This window comes from Phyllopteryx taeniolatus, chromosome 7 (genome assembly GCF_024500385.1).
Source record: "Phyllopteryx taeniolatus isolate TA_2022b chromosome 7, UOR_Ptae_1.2, whole genome shotgun sequence".
Classification (NCBI taxonomy): Eukaryota; Metazoa; Chordata; class Actinopteri; order Syngnathiformes; family Syngnathidae; genus Phyllopteryx; species Phyllopteryx taeniolatus.
Window position 1 is genome coordinate 21,740,637 of NC_084508.1, and position 22,526 is coordinate 21,763,162.

A 22,526-nucleotide genomic window follows, 5' to 3' on the forward strand; every position below is an offset into this window, starting at 1 on the left:
ATGACCGAGCTTCTCACCCTCTCTAAGGGAGACCCCGGACACCCTGCGGAGCAAACTCATTTCGGCCGCTTGTATCCGGGATCTTATTCTTTCGGTCACGACCCACAGCTTGTGACCATAGGTGAGGGTAGGTACGCAGATCGACCGGTAAATCGAGAGCTTCGCCTTTCGCCTTGGCTCCTTCTTTACCACAACGGATCGATACAAAGTCAGCATCACTGCAGACACCGATCCGCCTGTCGATCTCCCGTTCCATTCTTCCCTCACTCGTGAACAAGACCCTAAGATAATCCTCCACTTGGGGCAGGATCTCATCCCCGACCTAGAGAGGGCACGCCACCCTTTTCCGACTGAGGACCATGGTCTCAGATTTGGAGGTGCTGATTCTCATCCCAGCCGCTTCACACGGTTGCGAACTGCTCCAGTGAGAGTTGGAGATCACGGCTTGATGAAGCCAACAGAACCACATCATCTGTAAAAAGCAGAGATGCAATACTGAGGCCACCAAACCGGACCCCCTCTACTCCTCGGCTGCACCTTGAAATTCTGTCCATAAAAGTTATGAACAGAATTGGTGACAAAGGGCAGCCTTGGCGGAGCCCAAACCTCACCGGAAACGAGTACGACTTACTGCCGGATATGCGGACCAAACTCTGACTCCGGTCATACAGGGACCGAACAGCCTGTATCAGGGGGTTCGGTACCCCATACTCCCGAAGCACCCCCCACAGGACCCCCCGAGGGACACGGTCAAACGCCTTCTCCAAGCCCACAAAACACATGTAGACTGGTTGGGCAAACTCCCATGCACCCTTAAGGACCCTGCCGCGGGTGTAGAGTTGGTCCACTGTTCCACGGCCAGGACGAAAACCACACTGCTCCTCCTAAATCTGAGATTCGACTTCCCGACGGACCCTCCTCTCAGCACCCCTGAATAGACCTTATCAGGGAAGCTGAGGAGCGTGATCCCCCTGTAGTTGGAACACACCCTCCGGTCCCCCTTCTTAAAAAGGGGGACCACCACCCCAGTCTGGCAATCCAGAAACACTGTCCCCGATGTCCACGCGATGTTGCAGAGGCGTGTCAACCAGGACACACAACAACTATGGGTGGGGTCTAAACGCAACAGGCACGCACGCACACACAAACACATGCAGACGGACACGCGCACACACACAGCGTCAAATGCATTGCAATACCAAAAAACAGCGGTGTATTGTACCGTGCAGGGCAACCCCAACGGTACTGTCGTTCTATTCCAAGTGTGTAGCACCATCCATTTCCTTTTCTTTGGTCATTATCAATCACTGAGAGTTCACTGGCCTAACTTTAGGGCAGGCAACATGGGTCTTGTTGGTTCCCACTCAGTGGTGGCAGTTGTGACTGACTGGCAACCAGTCCAGGGTAAAGTCCACTTTTTGTTCAGAGTCAGCTGGATAGGCACACAAGATGATCGTTATAGGAAATTAATGAATGGATGGTCATCATTACACTTTTCCTCTTCTCCATCACTGACACTCATTGTGGTACCCTGTGGTGACCTCACAAAAATAAATAGAAATGAATTCAGTTCTAATTGGGGTAGTTGACTGTAAAAGATCCATAATACTATAGAGAGGGAGAGATGCACACAGAGCACAATTTGCATAAAAAATGACTTCAGAGCCATGTATTATTTTACCAATAATCACACAAAAGCCTCATTTGTATTTGAAACATGGTCCTAACATCGTCACATCTGACATCAACAAGACTGTCTGTCTGTGTTGTATTTCTGGAAACAGGTTTGGTGTGGCTTTGAGACATCAACAGCTGGAGTACCCTAAGTGGCTGCATCTGAAGGCATCCAAAAGGGAGCAGAACAACTAAATTAGAGAAGACAGTTTGCTGCTTTTGTGCAGATGTGGTGAAATCTTGCGCAAACTGTCAAATTATATTTTACAACATGGTGCACTTCGAACTTCATAGTGCCATTCAATAAGGAGTCAGGAAAAAAAGCTCTCACTGTAGAGTGCTTTCTAAAGCACAAAGGAAGGTCAAAATTCCATTGCAACATGCTGCCAATTTTTTTTTGTCTTGAGTTTGTTGTCACATTTTTGTCCGGCCAATTATACATTACTCGTGCACTCACTGCAGTAATCTCGCCATGCTGCACTATTTGCATATCTGTTGTTGACCAATATTGGCCACTCATGCCAGAGTAGCATCTGCACCACTAGCACACTGACTGAGGAGTATCTGCAACATTTGCACAATCAACATTGTCCCAGATTATCGCGGTACTAGTCACTTTAAACTGCATACACTCCTTGAAGTCTCGGCGCCCTTTGCACGATGGTCATTGCACCGGACTATTGCTATATTAGTCATTCAAACTGCTCTAAGTGCTAGAGGACCCTGCATCTTTTTGCACAATTGTTAAAAATGTTTTTATTGTACCCCCATTACCAGATAACTAGCAACCCTTTATTGCTCATTGACTGTTTTTCTCAATGTCTTTATGTCTCAAAAGTGTTCTCTGTCAATTGACTGTCTGTTATCGTACTCGATCGGCACTAACTACTGGAGAATTCCAATTCCTTTAGGTGTGTTGTGTGTTTTTTGGACATACTTGGCAAAATAAAGATGATTCTGATTCTGATGAAACAACTTGGATTCCTTAACATGGAAAGGAATCCATGTTTTGTGATTGCGCCATCTGAATTCATCTTGGAATGGACACGAGCCTTCTATGATGTGGCTTTATTAATTAATTAATGTGTCTTATCTCACACAGTGATTTCCTGGTGGTCCCTGTCTCATCCATCCCTGAGACTCAGTCACCTAGATCCAGTAAATGCCTTTGAGTCTGTGAATGGCAGAACATTGCGTGGAGGATAAATTACATGAATTTGAAAAGTAGGTCAGAGATCACAACTTTAGCAGGTAAAAAAAACAAAGAACTAATACAATAGAAGTAAGGCTTTTCAGCAACCTGAACATTAGTGTCAGCCTCTGGATGACTGCGACCTTTCACGTTTATTTGATGAAATAATTCAGCCCCAATTCATTCATCATCAGATTGTACAAAGACAAGAAGCAAAGGCAGCTAATAATTTAATTAATGTGCCAGATTATAACATCCTTGTGAACCTTTAAGAAATTCAAACAGAGGTTAAACAGTGGACTCAGTGAAAATGCCTCAATCTGTATGACTAATTCTTCATACCATAGAAAGCCAAACGGCAGGCTTAGTGTTAGTGGCTTTTACCACAGCTCCGTGCTGGGTCTTAAGTTTGTTTTCATTACTTGGTTATTATAATTAGCGGCATTAATCTGTAATTAGCCCTGAGGTTAACTCCACTGTTATGCCCTCCAAAATGAATTGTTTTGAAATTGGAGAGAAACAGTTTTCCCACATATTTAATTTGACTGTTAATTCACGAAATGACAGTGTGACTACTATTCCATTATAATCCATCCATCCATCCATCCATTATCTGAGCCGCTTCTCCTCACTAGGGTCGCGGGCGTGCTGGAGCCCATCCCAGCTGTCATCGGGCAGGAGGCGGGGTACACCCTGAACTGGTTGCCAGCCAATCGCAGGGCACATAGAAACAAACAACCATTCGCACTCACAGTCACACCTACGGGCAATTTAGAGTGTCCAATTCATGCATGTTTTTGGGATGTGGGAGGAAACTGGAGTGCCCGGAGAAAACCCACGCAGGCACGGGGAGAACATGCAAACTCCACACAGGCGGGGACGGGGATTGAACCCCGCACCTCAGAACTGTGAGGCTGACGCTCTAACCAGTCGTCCACCGTGCCGCCTATTCCATTATAATGACATAAAAAAATATATATATACTGTATACAGTCACGACTGACTGATGTTTACTTAATTTGGATGAGACAGTTTTGAGAACGGTTCTCCCTGTTGTCAGCATGATACAGATTTATCCATGTGTGGTCTGTTTATACATAATACTAGGCACACATTGCGACAAAACATGGCATAAAATAAGTGTGTGATATTTGACCCAAGGGGCTTAACATCTTGCAATGCCCTAAATCAACAATTCCTTTGGTCATATAATTCTTCCACCCATGGAACCATTTTGTATACCGCCTATACTCACTAGACACTTAAGAGCAAAAGCTCTCAATAGGCAGCCCGTACCGGGACTTGTCTCTATGCCGACGGTACAAACACAGCCTGTACAAATCACCCAAAGTCATTCATTGTTAGGGAAAATGTGATCATTTCAGTATTTTATTGTATTCCTATTCTGCTATTAAAAGTGCTAGACTTACTAGAAGATTAAAACGTAAGATGTGTGTGGAGAAGCTGTGACGTGAATCCCCCCTGTATCAAACGTGTCAAAGGAGTTGTTGTCATTTGCTATTAAAGATACATAAACAATAAAACGTTTTATTGAAGTTAACGGACCATAACTATTACAATTTCATTTTCAATGGAGAAAAAAAACTTTTCCAAATCCACTGTAGTAAAAGTTCCATCTGAGATTTGTGAAAAATGAAGTACCATTTGCATTGGCAGAATCTTCACTTGTAGGTAAAAGTGCATTTCTACATAACGTACATTATATCCATCCATCCATCGATTTTCCAAACCGCTTATCCTAACTAAGGTCGCAGGTGTGCTGGAGCCTATCCCAGCTATCTTAGAGCGAGAGACGGGGTACACCCTGAACTGGTCGCCAGCCAATCGCAGGGCACATAGAAACAAACAACCATTCACACTCACATTCACACCTACGGACAATTTAGAGTCTTCAATTAACCTACCATGCATGTTTTTGGGATGGAGTACCCTGAGAAAACCCATGCAGGCACAGGGAGAACATGCAAACCTCGACACAGGCAAGGCCGGATTTGAACCCGGATCCTCAGAACTGTGAGGCAGACATGCTCACCAGTCGGGCACCATGCCGCCCAACATTACTGTATATCCACAGAGATAAAAAGAAAAAAGGCAATTTCTTGCTCCCGTAGGAACTTTTATTGCATGAGTTCAGTTAACATCTCTATCTAACCAGCAATATATGATAAGATTATTCACTCCGTCCGTTTCTACTAAGCCTTGTGCGAGTGTGTTCACTTGTATATTCAGTGGAGTTTCACCGGCTTGTGATTTGCCATCTCGGGTTTTGGAAGAGGCAGTGACAGACTCTGCTGCTTGCAGATCTATTCATGCACTTGCACTTTCCTACGATGAGTCACAGAGATTGGGACATGGTCCAAATGCTTCCTTGGTGGTGAAAAGGAGGGAGGGAAGATTGTTTACCATCTGGACTGAAACGTCAACTGTGCACATGGCTAGGCTGTACTCCTTTACCTTTATCGCTAACTATTTCATGCAACCGTGTAACTTAAAAATCATGGCAACCATCAGTAAGAAAACTAAAAATGTGTTTCGTAAAATCAAGTTTGTGTGTACAGGCCTTTCAAGTGCTTTTGAAGCAAGTTGAGGGAGATGCACAACCATTACTCAAACAGGATATCACGAATCATAAATATTAATGGAAAACGAGTGCAAGCATGAAAATTTACACTACATGTATGCAGAAACACTTTGTAACCTCTGTGTAGTCTCACTAATCCCCCGCCAGCACATGAGGAAAGACGTTTTATTCAGTAAACATAGCCGCTCGATGTCAACAGTTACTGTGTTTCGGTTACATATTTTGGCAAACCTCGTCTCATGACTTTAATCAAAATATTGTCAAAAGGTTTTTGGCATGCAGAAAGTTAAGTATTTCATGGAATTTCAATGTGCGACAGTGAGTTTCCCTTTGAAGAATATACAGTGGGTACGGAAAGTATTCAGGCCCCCTTAAATGTTTCACTCTTTGTTATATTGCAGCCATTTGCTAAAATCATTTAAGTTATTTTTTTTCCCTCAGTAATGTACACACAGCACCCAATATTGAATTGTTGAAATTTTGATTAGGAAAGCCACACACCTGTCTATATAAGACCTTACAGCTCGCAGTGCATGTCAGAGCAAATGAGAATCATGAGGTCAAAGGAACTGCCTGAAGAGCTCAGACAGATCTGGCCAAGGTTACAAAAACAATTCTGCTGCACTTAAGGTTCCTAAGAGCACAGTGGCCTCCATAACCCTTAAATGGAAGATGTTTGGGACGACCAGAACCCTTCCTAGAGCTGGCCATCCGGCCAAACTGAGCAATTGGGGGAGAAGAGCCTTGGTGAGGGAGGTAAAGAAGAACCCAAAGATAACCGTGGCTGAGCTCCAGAGATACAGTTGGGAGATGGGAGAAAGTTCTAGAAGTCAACCATCACTGCAGAACCTCCACCAGTCGGGGCCTTATGGCAGAGTGGCCCGATGGAAGCCTGTCCTCAGTGCAAGACACGTGAAAGCCTGCATGCAGTTGGCTAAAAAAAAAAAAAAACCTGAAGGACTCCAAGATGGTGAGAAATAAGATTCTCTGGTCTGATTTGACCGAAATAGAACATTTTGGCCTTAATTCTAAGCGATATGTGTGGAGAAAACAAGGCACTGCTCATCAATTGTTCAATACAGTCCCAACAGTGAAGCATGGTGATGGCAGCATCATGCTGTAGGGGTGTTTTTCAGCTGCAGGGACAGGACGACTGGTTGCAATCGAAGGAAAGATCAATGCGGCCAAGTACAGGGATATCCTGGATGAAAACCTTCTCCAGAGTGCTCAGAACCTCAGACAAGGCCGAGGGTTCACCTTCCATCAAGACATGACCTTAAGCACACAGCAAAAATAACAAAGGAGTGGCTTCAGAACAACTCCGTGACTGTTCTTGAATGGCCCAGACAGAGTCCTGACTTAGACCCAAGTGATCATCTCTGGAGAGACCTGAAAATGGCTGTCCACCAACATTCACCATCAAACCTGACATAACTGGAGAGTATCTGCAAGGAGGAATGGCAGAGGATCCCCAAATCCAGGTGTGAAAAACTTGTTGCATCAAAAGACTCATGGCTGTATTAGCTCAAGTGTGCTTCTACTAAATACTGAACAAAGGGTCTGAATACTTATGGCTGTGTGACATTTCAGTTTTTCTTTTTTAATAAATCTGCAAAAATTTCAACAATTCTGTTTTTTTTTCAGTCAATACGGGGTGCTGTGTGTACATTAATGAGGAAAAAAAATACTTAAATTATTTTAGCAAATGGCTGCAATATAACATACAACCCCAATTCCAATGAAGTTGGGACGTTGTGTTAAACAAATAAAAACAGACCACAATGATTTGCAAATCATTTTCAACCTATATTTAATTGAATACACTACAAAGACAAGATATTTAATGTTCAAACTGATCAACTTTATTGTTTTTAGCAAATAATTATTAAATCTGGGACAGGTGGCAAAAAAGAGTGAGAAAGTTGAGGAATGCTCATCAAACACCTGTTTGGAACATCCCACAGGTGAACAGGCTAATTGGGAACAGGTGGGTGCCATGATTGGGTATAAAAGGAGCTTCCCTGAATTGCTCAGTCATTCACATGTAAAGATAGGGCGAGGTTCACCTCTTTGTGAATAGGTGCGTGAGAAACTAGTCGAACAGTTTAAGGACAATGTTCCTCAACGTACAATTGCAAGGAATTTAGGGATTTCATCATCTACGGTCCATAATAACATCAAAAAGTTCAGAGAATCGGGAGAAATCGCTGCATATAAGCGGCAAGGCCGAAAACCAACATTGAATTCCCCTGACCTTCGATCCGTCAGGCGGCACTGCATCAATAACCGACATCAATATCTAAAGGATATCACCACATGGGCTCGGGAACACTTCAGAAAACCAATGTCAGTAAATAGAGTTCGGCGCTACAGCCGTAAGTGCAACTTGAAACTCTACTATGCAAAGCAAAAGCCATTTATCAACAACACCCAGAAACGCCGCCGGCTTCTCTGGGCCCGAGCTCATCCAAGATGGACTGATGCAAAGTGGAAAAGTATTATGTGGTCAGACGAGTCCACATTTCAAATTGTTTTTGGAAATTGTGGACGTCGTGCCCTCTGGGCCAAAGAGGAAAAGAACCATCCGGACTGTTATGGACGCAAAGTTCAAAAGCCAGCATCTGTGATGGTATGGGGCTGTGTTAGTGCCAATGGCATGGGTAACTTACACATCTGTGAAGGCACCATTAATGCTGAAAGGTACATACAGGTTTTGGAGAAACATATGCTGCCATCCAAGCAACGTCTTTTTCATGGACGCCCCTGCTTATTTCAGCAAGACAATGCCAAACCACATTCTGCACGTATTACAACAGCGTGGCTTTGTAGTAAAAGAGTGCGGGTACTAGACTGGCCTGCCTGCAGTCCAGACCTGTCTCCCATTGAAAATGTGTGGCGCATTATGAAGAGAAGGAGACCGCGGACTGTTGAACAGCTGAAGCTGTACATCAACCAAGAATGGGAAAGAATTCCACCTACAAAGCTTCAATAATTAGTGTCCTCAGTTCCCAAACGTTTATTGAATGTTGTTAAAAGAAAAGGCGATGTAACACAGTGGTAAACATGACCCTGTCACAGCTTTTTTGGAACGCATTACAGCCAACCTACCATGCATGTTTTTGGGATGTGGGAGGAAACCAGAGTGCCCGGAGAAAACCCACGCAGGCACAGGGACAACATGCAAACTCCACAGAGCCGCACGGGGCCGGGATTTGAAACCCGGTCCTCAGAACTGTGAGGCAGATGTGCTAACCAGTCGTCCACCGTGCCGCCTGCAACATAACAAAGAGTGAAAAATTTAAGAGGGTCTGAATACTTTCCGTACTATAACACCTGGTGTAAATTTGTCATGCCTTGGGGTGGCGGCCCGCTGATCACATGGGTGGCAATTCTGAGGTTCGCAGTTGAAATGTCAGCTATTGCCTTGCTATGTGGAGTTTGCATATTCTCGCCAAGGGTTTTGTCTGAGTAATTCTAAACACATGCAAAAATGTACTGTACAAACCGGACAATGGTTGAATAATTTTCTTTGAATCACTGAAATAATATTTAGTCAGAAAACTATTGTTTCTGGGAACTGCTTCTTTTGTGTTGCATGGAATCAACCACCTGGTAGCTGTCAACTGGGTGTTGGACGCAGCTCAAGAAGATTAGACTTGATAATTCTTCTGCAATTATAGTTTTTTTTTCTCACATAAAATGTTAATTACCTCCGAAGTTCTGTATTGGATGGAGGTCTTACAATTCAATTAGACTATTCTGGACCTGCACAACATTTGTGCACATGCACAAACCCTAAGCACTCCCAAAAAGTAATAGAAAATCCTTCAGCAAGCATTACATAAACCAGTGATTCTCAACCGGGGTGTTGCGAGATCATTAGGGGTGCTGCAGGAAATGATCCAATTTCACTTAATTTGTCCCATTTTTTTTGTATCAATTACAAATATATCTTGGTTCATCTATCTATACCAGCAACTTATAGTGACCTTCATTTGATGGCAGAGGGTACAATAAACCTGTGTGTTCACCTGTTGTCATTCATATAACAGAATAAGTCATGGCGACCTACGAATATATCAGCTTTGTGATAAATTAAACAGGCCCATATTTCACACAGAGTAAATACAATTTTGAGATTATCCTTATTTCAGTATTCATATTTTTTGTTAGGGATAGAACAATTATCGGCCGGGCCGAATATTGAAGCTGATATTCGGCATTTTGACGCATCAGTCTTTTTTTTTCTTTCTTTTATTTATTTATTTGTTTTTCAATCCGACAGACGATAAGAGATCAATTTAAAAACGGGTATACTTCAGGGAACTATTTATGTATTAAAATGGTTCAGTTAACTTTATAAGAGATGCTGCTGAGCATAATAACTCCCTGCACTTTTTTTGTTTGCACAAAGACAAGTGATTAACATTTCAGTTATATTGAAATTATGAAGTCACTGATGGTAATGTGGTACATTCGCCTGACTTTGGTGCAGGCAGCGTGGGTTCAGTTCCCACTCAGTGACGGTGTGAATATGAGTGCGAATGGTTGTTGCTGTCTACATGTGCTCTGCGACTGACTGGCAACCAGTTCGGGGTGTAGTCCGCCTTTCTCCCAAAATCAGATGGGATAGGCTCCAGTGCCCCGTGACCATGAATGGAATAAGCGACATTTGAGAACGAATGGATGGATGGCTGGCTTGATGAAATTTCGGAAAACTTAATTTACTGTAGAAAACTTTAGGGAGCTCTTAATTTGTTTAGGTTTCTATTTAACATTAAGAGATGCTGCTGAGCCTGAAAGCAGCCTGTACTTTTTGTTAGAATTTTAAAACTAAGATGTCGATTGTCTAAGATAATACAAAATAAAATTAAAAAAAGTTGTGTTGCAAATCTGAAAAGCTGTTTATTAAACATTTGCTTAATGGCTCACTACACGAACGACTGCACCTCAACACACCCGGCTGTCAAACTCCTGAAGTTTGCAGATGACACCACGGTCATCGGCCTCATCAAAGTCAGTGACGAGTCTGTGTATCGACAGGAAGTGGAGCGGCTGGACTTGTGATGCGGCCGACACAACCTGGAGCTGAACACGCTCAAGACTGTAGAGATGATTGTGGACTTCCTTCGCCACGGCTAACCCTCATGCTGTCCAGCTGCCTTATGTCAACTGTCGAGACCTTCAAGTTCCTGGGAATCACAGTCTCTCAGGACCTGAAGTGAGCGATCAACATCAACTCCGTCCTCAAAAAGGCCCAGCAGAGGATGTACTTCCTGCGGCTTCTGAGAAAGCACGGCCTGCCACAGGAGCTGTTGAGGCAGTTCTACACAGCGGTCATCGAATCAGTCCTGTGTTCTTCCATCACAGTCTGGTTTGGTGCTGCTACAAAAAAGGACAAACTCCGACTGCAACAGACAATCAAAACTGCTGAAAGGATTGTCGGTACCCCCGTACCCACTCTTGAGGACTTGCACGCTGCCAGAACTAAGACAAGAGCGTGCAAAATCCTCTTGGACCCTCCACATCCCGGTCACCAGCTCTTCCAGCTCCTTCCCTCAGGTAGGCGCTACCGATCAATGCAAACTAAAACTAGCAGACATTCCAACAGCTTCTTCCCTGTTGCCATCAACTTCTTAAACAGCAAACTTATAATTCCATTGCAACATGCCGCAAATGTTTTGTCTTGAGTTTGCTGTCACATTTCTGTTGGGCCAATTATACATTACTCGTGCACTAACTGTGGTAGTCTCGCCACGCTGCACTATTTGGATATCTGTTGTTGTTGACCAATACTGGCCACTCATGCCAGAGTACCATCTGCACCACTTGCACACTGACTGAGGAGTATCTGCAACATTTACACAATCGACATTGTCCCAGATTATTGCACTACAAGTCACTTTAAACTGCATACATTCCTTGTGCCCTTTGCACAATGGTCATTGTACCGGACTATTGCTATATTAGTCATTCAAACCACTCTAATTGCTAGAGGACTATGCCTCTTTTTGCACAATTGTAAAAAAAAATAAAAAATAAAATAACGAACCGGCATTACCAGATTACTAGCAACCTTTTATTGCTCAGTGTTTTTCTCAATGTTTCTATGTCTATATTCTCTGTCAATTGACTGTCTGTTGTTGTAGTAGAGTGGCTCCAACTACCGGAGACAAATTCCTTGTGTGTTTTTTGGACATACTTGGCAAATTAAAGATGATTCTGATTCTGATTTAAATGCAGTGTTCGAGTTTGTATTATTAAAAATTAAGTAATAGCTGCTCCACATATTGGTTATCGGCCTCTATGATTACAGGAAGTCCTCGAGTTACGACGCACTCGACCTACGACGTTTCGACTTTACGACGCCCGTGCCTTGCCCGCCATTTTGTCCCAGCACCATAGTGTTTCTGCTTAGCTTGTGCATAGTGCTTGTCTGTGTTTGTGCGGCGGGAGTATATTTGCCTTTTTCCCCCTCCTTTTTTCACACTCTCAGCAGTACAGTACATCTGATTTTTTTATTTTAATGTATTTTAGTTTCTTTATACGAAGTGTTAACCTTTCCTGCTACGGTCACCTGACCGTGATCGTGAGACGCAAGGGATAATTCCCTTCTCTCATTGCACAGCTGAGCTGGGTGGCGGCAACAATAAAGGCACGAAGCACCGATTTGCTTCTTTAATGACTTTATTAGCTCCTCTGCACATTCAACGTCAACGGGTCCTCCGCTAAACGCTACTCTTCCCCGGTCGCCATCACTATACTTGCTACTGTACACACTGGCACCTCCGCGCACTCCTTCCTCCTTCACAGTCCCGCCAGACGACGCCTGCGCAGTCCCGTCTCACTCACACATCGACGCACACGCCCACACAAACAATCACACAATCACATGGAACAATACCCGTAACAGAAGTATTTCGACGTAAATTTCGACTTTAACGGTGAAATCCGATTTACGTGGAAATTCGTGTTACGTCGCCAGCGTCGGAACGGAACTCATTCGTAAATCGAGGACTTCCTGTACTCATAAATGGTACCGGCCCTAAAAAAAAAATCGGCCTTTCTCTACTTTTTGTGACATGTTTGGGTTTGTGAGATTCTTCAACATAAAATGAGTACCTTAATTAAGGTTACATTGCTGGTAAAAAATAAAATAATAATAAAAAAAAAACACAGACACTTTATGCAGAAAACCTTATATTTTGCCAAAAAACAATTGGGTGAGTTTCTCAAGTAACCTCACAAAATATGTGCATGTTTTAAAATTCATTACAATGCATTACTTTTTCTTGAATCTGTAAACAATGTGTGAGTGAGAGGTGAAAATGTAGTGCCCGCAGCATCATTCTCCATGAGCTCCTTTCCAAATCTCTTTTTGTAGCGTAGCAGAACGGTACTATAATAACTTTTCATCCTTGAACCTGTGTCTCAGCAGAGTTATAAAAAACTGTCATATAAAATCCCACTCAGACCCAGCTCATTAGTGCCAGGCATTGCACAGAAATAATGGCCACAATACTTAATTTCATAATGAAGCCAGAGTCAAAGCATCCGTAACAATGAGCTGGAAACCGTACAACACATTCATTGCAGGGCTCAACATTGTGATAAGAATGAAAACTATGTGAGTGAATTATTTCTCAAAAATCTTTTATTTTTATTTTATTGTATTTAGTTTATTTTCAACTGTGCCATGCCTCTGGCTTTAAAGGGGATGTTTGCCATTTCCCTCAAAATTATGTTTTGTCATATTTCTTAAAACTGTAAACAACAGTAAAATTATCTGTAGAAAAAAAATCAGCCCTCTCTGATTTATAAGAAATCACTGCACCCACGGAAACACAACTAATCAGAGACAAGAGGTGACGGGTTGTCAGTCATTTGCCATGAACCCACGGGCAAACTCATGGTGGCCACAACCACGTAGCCTCGCACTGACCTGTTAACTTGGGCTTCATGAGCTTTGTTGAAGCTATGGCAGAAAATCCACCGCGGGAAAAAAAAAAAAAAAAAAAAAAGCCAACAACTGGGCATAAGAATAGCAAACAGAAATAGAGGGAAGGGACTGCCGGCAGCTGTGGATTCAAAAGCGATGCAGAATTAGCAACATCGGTGCTCGACATATATTGTAAGTAGGGCTGCAACTATCAAATATTTTAGTATTGGAGTATCCTACTAAAGATTTTAGCGAATAATCAACTATTCGGATAAATTATATTTTTGCTTGGTTAAAGAGCAGTTATGAATACATAAAAAAAAAAAAAACAATTTCAGTTAAACATGAATGACTAATTGTTTTTCTTTTTAAATAATCAACTGTTTTATTTTGTAAATTCACATTGAGCAGCAATTTTCTTGTCTCGAAATATTTTCAGTGAGGCAAGAAAATACAAATACATTTCAGTTTAAACTTAGAATTTTTTCTTAGCATTTCTTGTAAGTATAAAAAAAACACATAAAGCATTACCGTAATTTCTCGTGTATAATATGCACCCATGTATAATACGCACCCCCAAAGTTGACCTAAAAATTCTGGAAAACCCTTCTACCTATGTATAATGCATTTTTAGAATGCATGATTTTGCTTCTACACATATGATCAAAACATTAAGTATTATCTGTATTTTGTTAGTTTTTTTTCAAATAATTATTCTGAAGTTTATTTGAACACGTAATCCTTTTTTGAATTTACTTGCTCTTATTTTGAAATTAACAGCCCTACTTTTATTTAGTAAATTAGAAAACACACAGTTGTGCGCATATGTTTGATTACCCAGTCAGAATTTGTAAGATGGGTACAATTCTTTGAAGAAAACATGAAGGGTCAGGCGAAACACATTTAATTTTATTTTAATAGGATTCAAATTAAACGGTCAAGCATTTCAGAAAGGCATTATTATTAAACAAAACATAACCATAAAGAAATTAATGATGGTTGTTGTTCAGTGTGTCCCAATGATCCGAGGAGCTAAGTTGTCTGGGGCTTTATGCCCCTGGCAGGGTCACCCATAACAAACAGGTCCTAGGTGAGGGACCAGACAAAGCACGGCTCAAAGACCCCTTATGATGACGACAAACAATGGACTCGGTTTTCCCTCGCCCGGACGCAGGTCCCCCTCTGGAGCCAGGCCTGGAGGTGGGGCTCGAAGGCGAGCGCCTGGTGGCCGGGCCTGCACCCATGGGGCCTGGCCGGGCACAGCCCGAAAGGTTAACTTGGGCCCCCCTTCCCATGGGCTCACCACCTGTGGGAGGGGCCATAGGGGTCGGGTGCAGTGCGAACCATAATATACAACTACAATGTGCGAGTCTAAAACGTGACATAACATATTCAGGGTGCTTGTTAAGCGCTGCGAGATGTGTCTCAGCTTGACAATTAACTCTTTCCTGGCATTAACAGGCAGCTACTGTACAAACCAATAGTATTGTAATGTCCCTAGAAGAGGTCAAGGAGGAAGGGAGTCGCCAATGCACTTTCAGTCACTCTACTGAACTCTCGGCTACACAAGAACATCACAACCTTATGAGCTGCTGTCGGCCACAACGCATACCAACAGCGTCTTCCCAGACTGACTTTTCCTCACGCTTATGTCACACTACTTATCCCTGCCCACCCTCTGAAAGGGTGCCAGGGGTGCCCAAACTTTTATGCCCAAACTTTTATGCCCAAAGATCTACTTTTCAAGCAGCCAACCTCCTGCGATCTACCTTTTTTTGGGGGGGTGGGGGCCGCGACCATGTCGCCGGTTTGAGAGCTACTAGTGAGCTAAAATTCTGGGCTGCCGACACGGCTCAGCACCAATGTATGTTGATGTACCTTGCATCATCGCATGAGCCAATCTTGCACAACGTAATTAACCTGAGTTTACTCCGATGACTTGCACTGAAGTGAATCAGCCAGCGATGCGTAGTCAGTGTCGTATTTTACATGCACAGTCCTAAAATGCCGCTCCACATTTCCGTTCTTTGGTAATGCGATGGCAGACTGGCAGATGAGGCATACGCATTTCGAAAATGTCATCGTAAAAAAATACTCCTCGTCCCATTCCGTATGAAAGTGGTAAGTTTTTGTCTTCTTACTTGGTCCAGCTGCCCCACTCATTTTTATACCCTTTCTTAAGTTTAAGAGAAAACACCGAGAGATAAAAATTGTAGGTAACTCACTGAATGGCTTGTTAGTTTTGACACACTTGGCGCCATTGTTTGCGCATCTGCAGTTACCTTTTAGCACCATTGTTTGCGCATGTGCGTGACCTAAGTGTAAAAAAAATTCTGATATCATCGATTACATATGTATATCAATCAAGCAACGGGATGGATGATAGGCTGATGTCTTTTTTTTAATGTCATGCGATCTATCGATCTCGATCGACGCATTGAGCACCCCTGGCGTACACACATAATTACAGATACAGTATAAAACTCAATCAAACTAGGAGGGCTGGCAGTGAATAAGTAAAATAAGCGGATCGCCAAGGCAGAGAAAATTCGAACATTGGAGTATTCGTTGAAGCCATAATTGTAAGGTTAGCACCTATTTTGGATTTTTAATCAATTGTATATTCCCCCCAAAAAAACAAAAACAAAACCATTAACATTTAGTGTTATAGTAACATTCCATTTCGAATAAGCTAAATATGCTACCAACGGAGCAATGGCGTGGCTAATGTCAACTTTTTTTTAAAAGCACACACATTGCATACATTGGATGTCTCATGGATGTTTCATGTTTGTGAGGGGCGCGGCTTTGGTCAGCCACCCCAGGGGAGGGGGGATTAGTCAAGTGAGGCTGCATGTGAATCTTGCTAGCATTTTAAAACTGCAAACTCTCCTTTAGGTTTGCTAAAAGTGCGATTGTGCACAGGCTATGTATGCAGAATTGCCAAAAAGTAGGAGCACTTTTAAAAATAATTGCAATGGTAGCATTCCCTCTCACGCTTCTCAGTTGTGCTTTTCTGTGACCACAGCAGCTGAAGCCCAGTATCATTCATTAATGTCAAGGCTCCTCATTACTGTCTCCTCACACTTTTCGAAGACTCATTAACTGCATAATGGAATAGCGCTTGGAACAGTCAGACCTTCCCTTAGTGTGAATTAATCACCCATTGCACAGACAAAAAGGGACTTCTCACATTAAATATTAAGAAATGTTAAGCATTTCACTTCTTCTGCAACTTTTGTAAGGTGCAGTTTCTGGAGGTGCATCATCAGAGACATTGCACTGCTTTCATTGAAGGCTGCACCTGTGACTTTTACAGTCTAAGGCTGGAAGGCCAGTGTGAAGTGGGGAAAAAAAAAAGAGTAAGGAAGCATCCAGAGAGTGAAGGGGAATACTTACAGTTGACTGTGACTTTTACTGTTTTGGTGTCAGGAGAGGCGATGTCATTTAAAGCGCTGCATTCATAATCTCCAGCTTGGTCCCTTGTGATTCCACTGATGTTAAGATATTCACCGCTGTCATACTTCCTGGCTGTAATGAGAGACGTGAAGGCGATTACTGCATGTCTACAAAGACAACATACAAACATGCACACACTCTATAAACTCAATATAGTATAGTTATCATCTTACAATTACCCGTGGTTTATGCGAGGAAGTCTTGGGAAGCAATTCAATAAAGTGTTGTAATAAACTCTTGATGACCTTCCTTTCATCATAAAATAGCAGCAGATGAGCAGTGCACTCATACACTCTCATAGATGTTGTGGTTGGAAATTAAATGTTGACATCTCCTCCTCTAATTTGCTCATGATTAACTCAATGCCAGTAAATGCATTTAGAGCTTCCTCCTGCACCAAGGACAAAGAGTAGGCACATGGCAACATTCATGTTAGCAGTGTTGTAGAGTAACAAAAAGGATGCGGGTGTACAAAAGGTGTCCACTCTCATCAAAAATAGAAAAAAGAAGGTAACTTTGTGCTGATACATTGCATGTAGAAAAAAAAAATGTAGAAAAAGCATGGTCCCTCTTCTAATCCCTGATCCTCCAGAGGCTGGATGGAGACTGAAGGTAAGGGAGGCTACATCCTTGACTAGTCACCAGTCAATTCGTTCTGAGCTCATTAACATCATTAGCTTTCACTGATGCAGCCAATTTTTAGTCAGTGTATAAGAAAAGAGGTGCCTGTGAGTCAGCAGCCTGAAACAACAGCTCCGCTAACATTCTCCTTCATTTTGATTTTTCCATTCTATGTTTTTCATTTAGTGTTAGTTTTGCATCGTGTTAACCCATTGTGAACTACTTACAGCATTTTAGCCATGACATACTTTAGTGGAAAATATCAGCGGTTGTTGTGTGCACATGTGAATCGGTAGCTTGTTTACAAGAGCTTAGTTAGTTTTCTCCTTTATTTACAGTTTCTACCCTTTATTCATTTTGCGTTGTGCTAAACCGTTCACACTATTACAGAATTTTAGCTGTGATTTATTTATCTTTTTAGCCCACAATAACCGCTAGAAGCTTTGCCCCAACATGGAGCAGGCTACCACTTGGCGAGGAATATACCCTGGAAGAAATATGAAGAGGGACAAGGGCCAGCGTTAAAGTTAAGTAAAGTGAACTGAGAGAGAGGACAAAATGGGATGGATTGGAACCGTTCCTTCTGTATATATGTTACTTGCGCTCCGGTAGCCAATGTGAGTGACGTCATACATGCAGTGAGTTTGCGATTACAATTTCAGACTACTGTTGCCCTCATGCTGGTCGTTGAAGACTTCAATCATGTTCTTCTCTCGCATCTACTAACAGCTTCACACAAATGTAGACAGTGCAAAAATAGGGGAAAACAACTCTGAACCTCCTGTATGTCTTGCCAGTAACTTCTCAAATAGTTAACTTTCAATTTCATTGCAACATGCTGCCAATTTTGCACATCTCTGTTGGGACACTTCTACATTATTCGTACACTCACCGTTTTATCCCGCTTCACTATTTGCATACTGTTGTTGACTACTACTGGCCACTCGTATTTGAGAACTCACTGCACCATTTGCACAATCGTCACTGTACAAGATCGTTGCACTATTAGTCACTGTAATTTGCTTGAGGACACTGCATCATTTGCACAATTGCTATTATATCATTATCACCACCCCAGTGGTACAACTTCATTGTTCAATGACACTCCACGGTCATGTTTTTTTATTTCCCAAATATATATTTGATCATAGTGGCTGTTTGTTGTCGTACTAGAGTGGCTCCAACTGTGTTTTCTTAACATACTTGGAACATACCTGGACAATAAAGCTGATTCTGATGTGCAGTTCTTGTACATTTTAAGGAAAGAAGAATATTTTATTATTTATTATAATAATAATTATTATTATTATTATCCCCTCCTGGAGACGTGGTGGAGGGGTTTGTGTGTCCCAATGATCCTTAAGTTGTCTGTGGCTTTATGCTGCTGGCATGGTCACCCATGGAAAACGGGTCCTAGGTGAGGGTCCAGACAAAGTATGGCTCACAGACCCCCTATGACAATAAAAAATATTGAACCACATTACCCCTTGACTGGACGCAGGTCACCGGGGCCCCCTACTGGGGCCAGGCCTGAAGGTGGGGCTCGATGGCGAGCAACCTGGTGGCCGGGCCTGCACCCATGGGCAATGTGGGTTCCCCTTCCCATGGGCTCACCACCTGTGGGAGGGACCAAAGGGGTTGGGTGCTGTGTGAGCTGGGTGGCAACCAAAGGCTACAGAAGCTGGCTTTAGGGATCTGGAATGTCACCTGTCTGGCATGGGAAGAGCCTGAACTGGTGTGCGAGGTCAAGAAATTCAGACTGACCATGGTCGGGCTACTTCAACAGACAGCTTGGGCTCCGGTACCAGTCTTCTTGAGAGGGGTTGGACTCTCTTCCACTCTGGAATTGCCCATGGGGAGAGGGTCCGAACAGGTGTGGGCATCCTGATTGACCTTCGGCTCAATGCCTGTACATTGAGGGTAGCCTCCCTCCACCTTCGGGTGGGGGGACGGGTCCTGAATGTTGTTTGTGTCTATGCACCAAATAGCATCTCAGAGTAAGCACCCTTTTTGGAGTTCTTGGAGGGGGTGCTGAAGAACGCTAGCGCTGGGGACTCCCTTGTTCTTGTGGGGGACTTCAACGCTCACATGAGCAATGACATTGAGACCTGGAAGGATCTGATTGGGAACAACAGCCTTTCCCCACACTCAGACCCCGAGCGGTGTTCTGTTATTGAACTTCTGTGCTCGTCACGGATTGTCCATACCGGACACCATGTTCAGACATAAGGGTGTCCCTATGTGCACTTGGCACCAGGACACCCTAGGCCGCAGTTCGATAATTGACTTTGTGGTCGTCTCATCGGACTTGCAGCCGCATGTGTTGGACACTCGGGTGAAGAGAGCGGCGGAGCTCTCAACCGATCACCACCTAGATGTGAGTTGGCTCCGATGGTGGGGGAAGATGCCGGTCCCACCTGGCAGACCCAAGCGTATGGTGAGGGTCTGCTGGGAACGTCTGGCAGAGTCCCCTGTCAGAAGGAGATTCAACTCACACCTCTAGCAGAACTTCGCCCACAACTCAGGGAAGGCGGGGGACATTGAATCTGAGTGGACCATGTTCCGCCCCTCCATTTTTGAGGTGGCTGACCGCAGCTGTGGCCGTAAGGTGGTTGGTGCCTGTCGTGGAGGCAATCCCCGAACCCGTTGGTGGACACCAGCGTTAATGGACTGGGACTCCGGAATCAGCTGATGGGTACCCACTGGCCAAGCGGAACACAGCTTTGGTGGTTGCTGAGGCAAAAACTCGGGCGTGAGAAGAGTTCGGCGAGATCATAGAAAACGACTTCCGCGTGGCTTCGAGGAAATTCTGGTCCACCATCTGACGTCTCAGGAGGGGGAAGCAGTGCACCATCAACACTGTGTATAGTGGGGATGGGGCGCTGCTGACCTCAACTCGGGACGTTTTGAGTCGGTGGGCCAAATACTTCGAAGACTTCCTCAATTGTACCTACATGCGTTCCCAGGAGGAAGCAGAGTCTGGGGACTCCTCAGCCTCCGTGGTAAGGTCTATTCAGCAGTTCTGGAGTGGAGGGTTCATCAGGAAGTTGTATCTCAGATTCAGGAGGAGCAGCATGGTTTTCGTCCTGACCGTGGAAGAGCGGGTACTCGAGGGTGCATGGGAGTTCGCTCAACCAGTCTACATGTGTTTTGTGGACTTGGAAAGGTCATTCAACTGTGTCCCTTGGGAGTATGTGGTACCGGACCCCCTGATACTGGCTGTTCTGTCCCTGTGCGACCAGTGTAAGAGTTTGGCAGTAAGTGAAATACGTTTCCAGTGAGGGTTGGACTCCGCCAAGGCTGGCCTTTGTGACCGATTCTGTTCATTAACTTCACAGACAGAATTTCTAGGCGCAGCCGAGTCGTTGAGGGGGTCCGCTTTAGCGACATCAGTATTGCGTCTCTGCTTTTTGCAGATGGTATGGTTCTGATGGCTGCATCAAGCCGAGATCTTTAGCTCTCACTGCAGTGCTTCGCAGCCGAGTGTGAAACGGCTGGGATGAAAATCACCACCTCCAAATCTGAGACCACGGTCCTCAGTCGGAAAAGGGTGGAGTGCCCTTTACGGGTCGAAGAAGAGATCTGCCCGAAGTGGTGGAGTTCAAATATCTTGCGGTCTTGTTCACGAGTGAGGGAAGAATGGCGGATCGGTGCAGCATCTGTAGTGATGTATCAGTCTGTCGTGGTAAAGACGCAGCTGAGCCGAAAGGTAAAGCTCTCAATTTAGCGGTCAATCTCCGTTCCTCCCCTCATCTGTGGTCACGAGCTGTGGGAAAAGAACACGCTCAATTTCCCTATTAGTGGATGAATAATCCGAACGTTTGCTTCACAACGATAAGAAGAGCTATCACTATGAACACTAGGCCCCCACAAGCCAGTTATTTTATTTCTTGTAGTTTATGTTTTATGTTCAATCTCATGTACAGCACTTTATTACACCTGCAGTTGTTGTTAAAGTGCTCAATAAATAAAGTTGAGAGGAGAGTTGAGTTGCAATAACCTAATTTTTTTGGGTCTAAAGAACAAAACAAAAAGACAATAAAGCATAAAAAAATTAGGCAAAAAAACAACAAAACTTCATCAATCATCAGTTCAATAAATATTACCAGGACAGTTGACAATAACAATTACTGAAATAAGCAAAAGATGAAACAATCTCAATCACTCAATCTCAATTTGTTTTTCTCAGACAATGCAAAAGAGCTAAAAGTCTAGTCTCACTAATATTTGCATATCATTTATTTGGTAAAAATCATAAACCATGTTGAATTATTATTATTGTTTAGGATATTTCTGTCATATTTTACATTCTGTCATCATTGTTTCTAGCAGGCAAGAATACATAAGTGCTGGAGACAGTGGTTGTGTAATATTGCTATGACAAAAACCGTGGGCTCTAATGCTGGTTACTACTAGTTACTACTCCTCAGAGTTCACTTACAAATGTTGTCAGAAGTGGGATGGTTAGCTGTGAAGGGGGTCACTTTTGGGCGCTAAGAGTCGGCAGCCTGTTATAGCAGCTGCAACTCATCTTCCCTCTTGTTTACGATGCTTCACCTACATCTGCAAGGAGCTGCTGCCTTGCACCCCTCTAAAATGTTTATTATTATGTGTTTTGTTTTCCGTTCAATTTTATTTATGTACAGCACTTTGTTTCAGCTGCGGTTCTTATGTTTTTAAGTGCTCTATAAATAAAGTTGAATTCAGGTAAGTGAAGCCATTCTTGGTGTGAAGAGCTGGAAAGACCTTTGGGACAGGTGACCCCTGTGTGATAGGAGCCGGAGATGGGTAAGAACTACTCTAGGATTGGACTGTGGCTAGTATAGGACTTACTAGACTTTACACAGATCTGATCGGCCTGATCGGTATCGGCTGATAATTAGCATTTTATGCTGATCGGCTTCAATGACAAAATTCGCCGATACGATCAATGACGTCATTGGTGATCTCTATACAGTAGACCTTGGTGATGGGTGATTTCTACGATGATTGGAGTCGAGCAGCTGTGTGGGACATGGCCCCATCACCAGAACGGGAAT

At 43.5% G+C, this 22,526-nt stretch overlaps 1 protein-coding gene across 5 annotated transcripts in view; it reads right to left on the reverse strand.

The window, feature by feature from the left end:
- negr1 (neuronal growth regulator 1) overlaps nt 1-22,526 on the reverse strand; it is a 254,875-nt gene that overhangs the window by 101,614 nt on the left and 130,735 nt on the right. For all 5 annotated transcript variants that reach the window (XR_009789358.1, XR_009789357.1, XM_061779295.1 and 2 more), the window contains exon 4: nt 16,807-16,938. Coding sequence is in view for 3 of the 5 variants with exons in the window: in XM_061779295.1 (XP_061635279.1) it covers nt 16,807-16,938 (132 nt within the window). In the remaining 2 variants the exon portion in view is untranslated. The remainder of the gene's footprint in view (nt 1-16,806; nt 16,939-22,526) is intronic.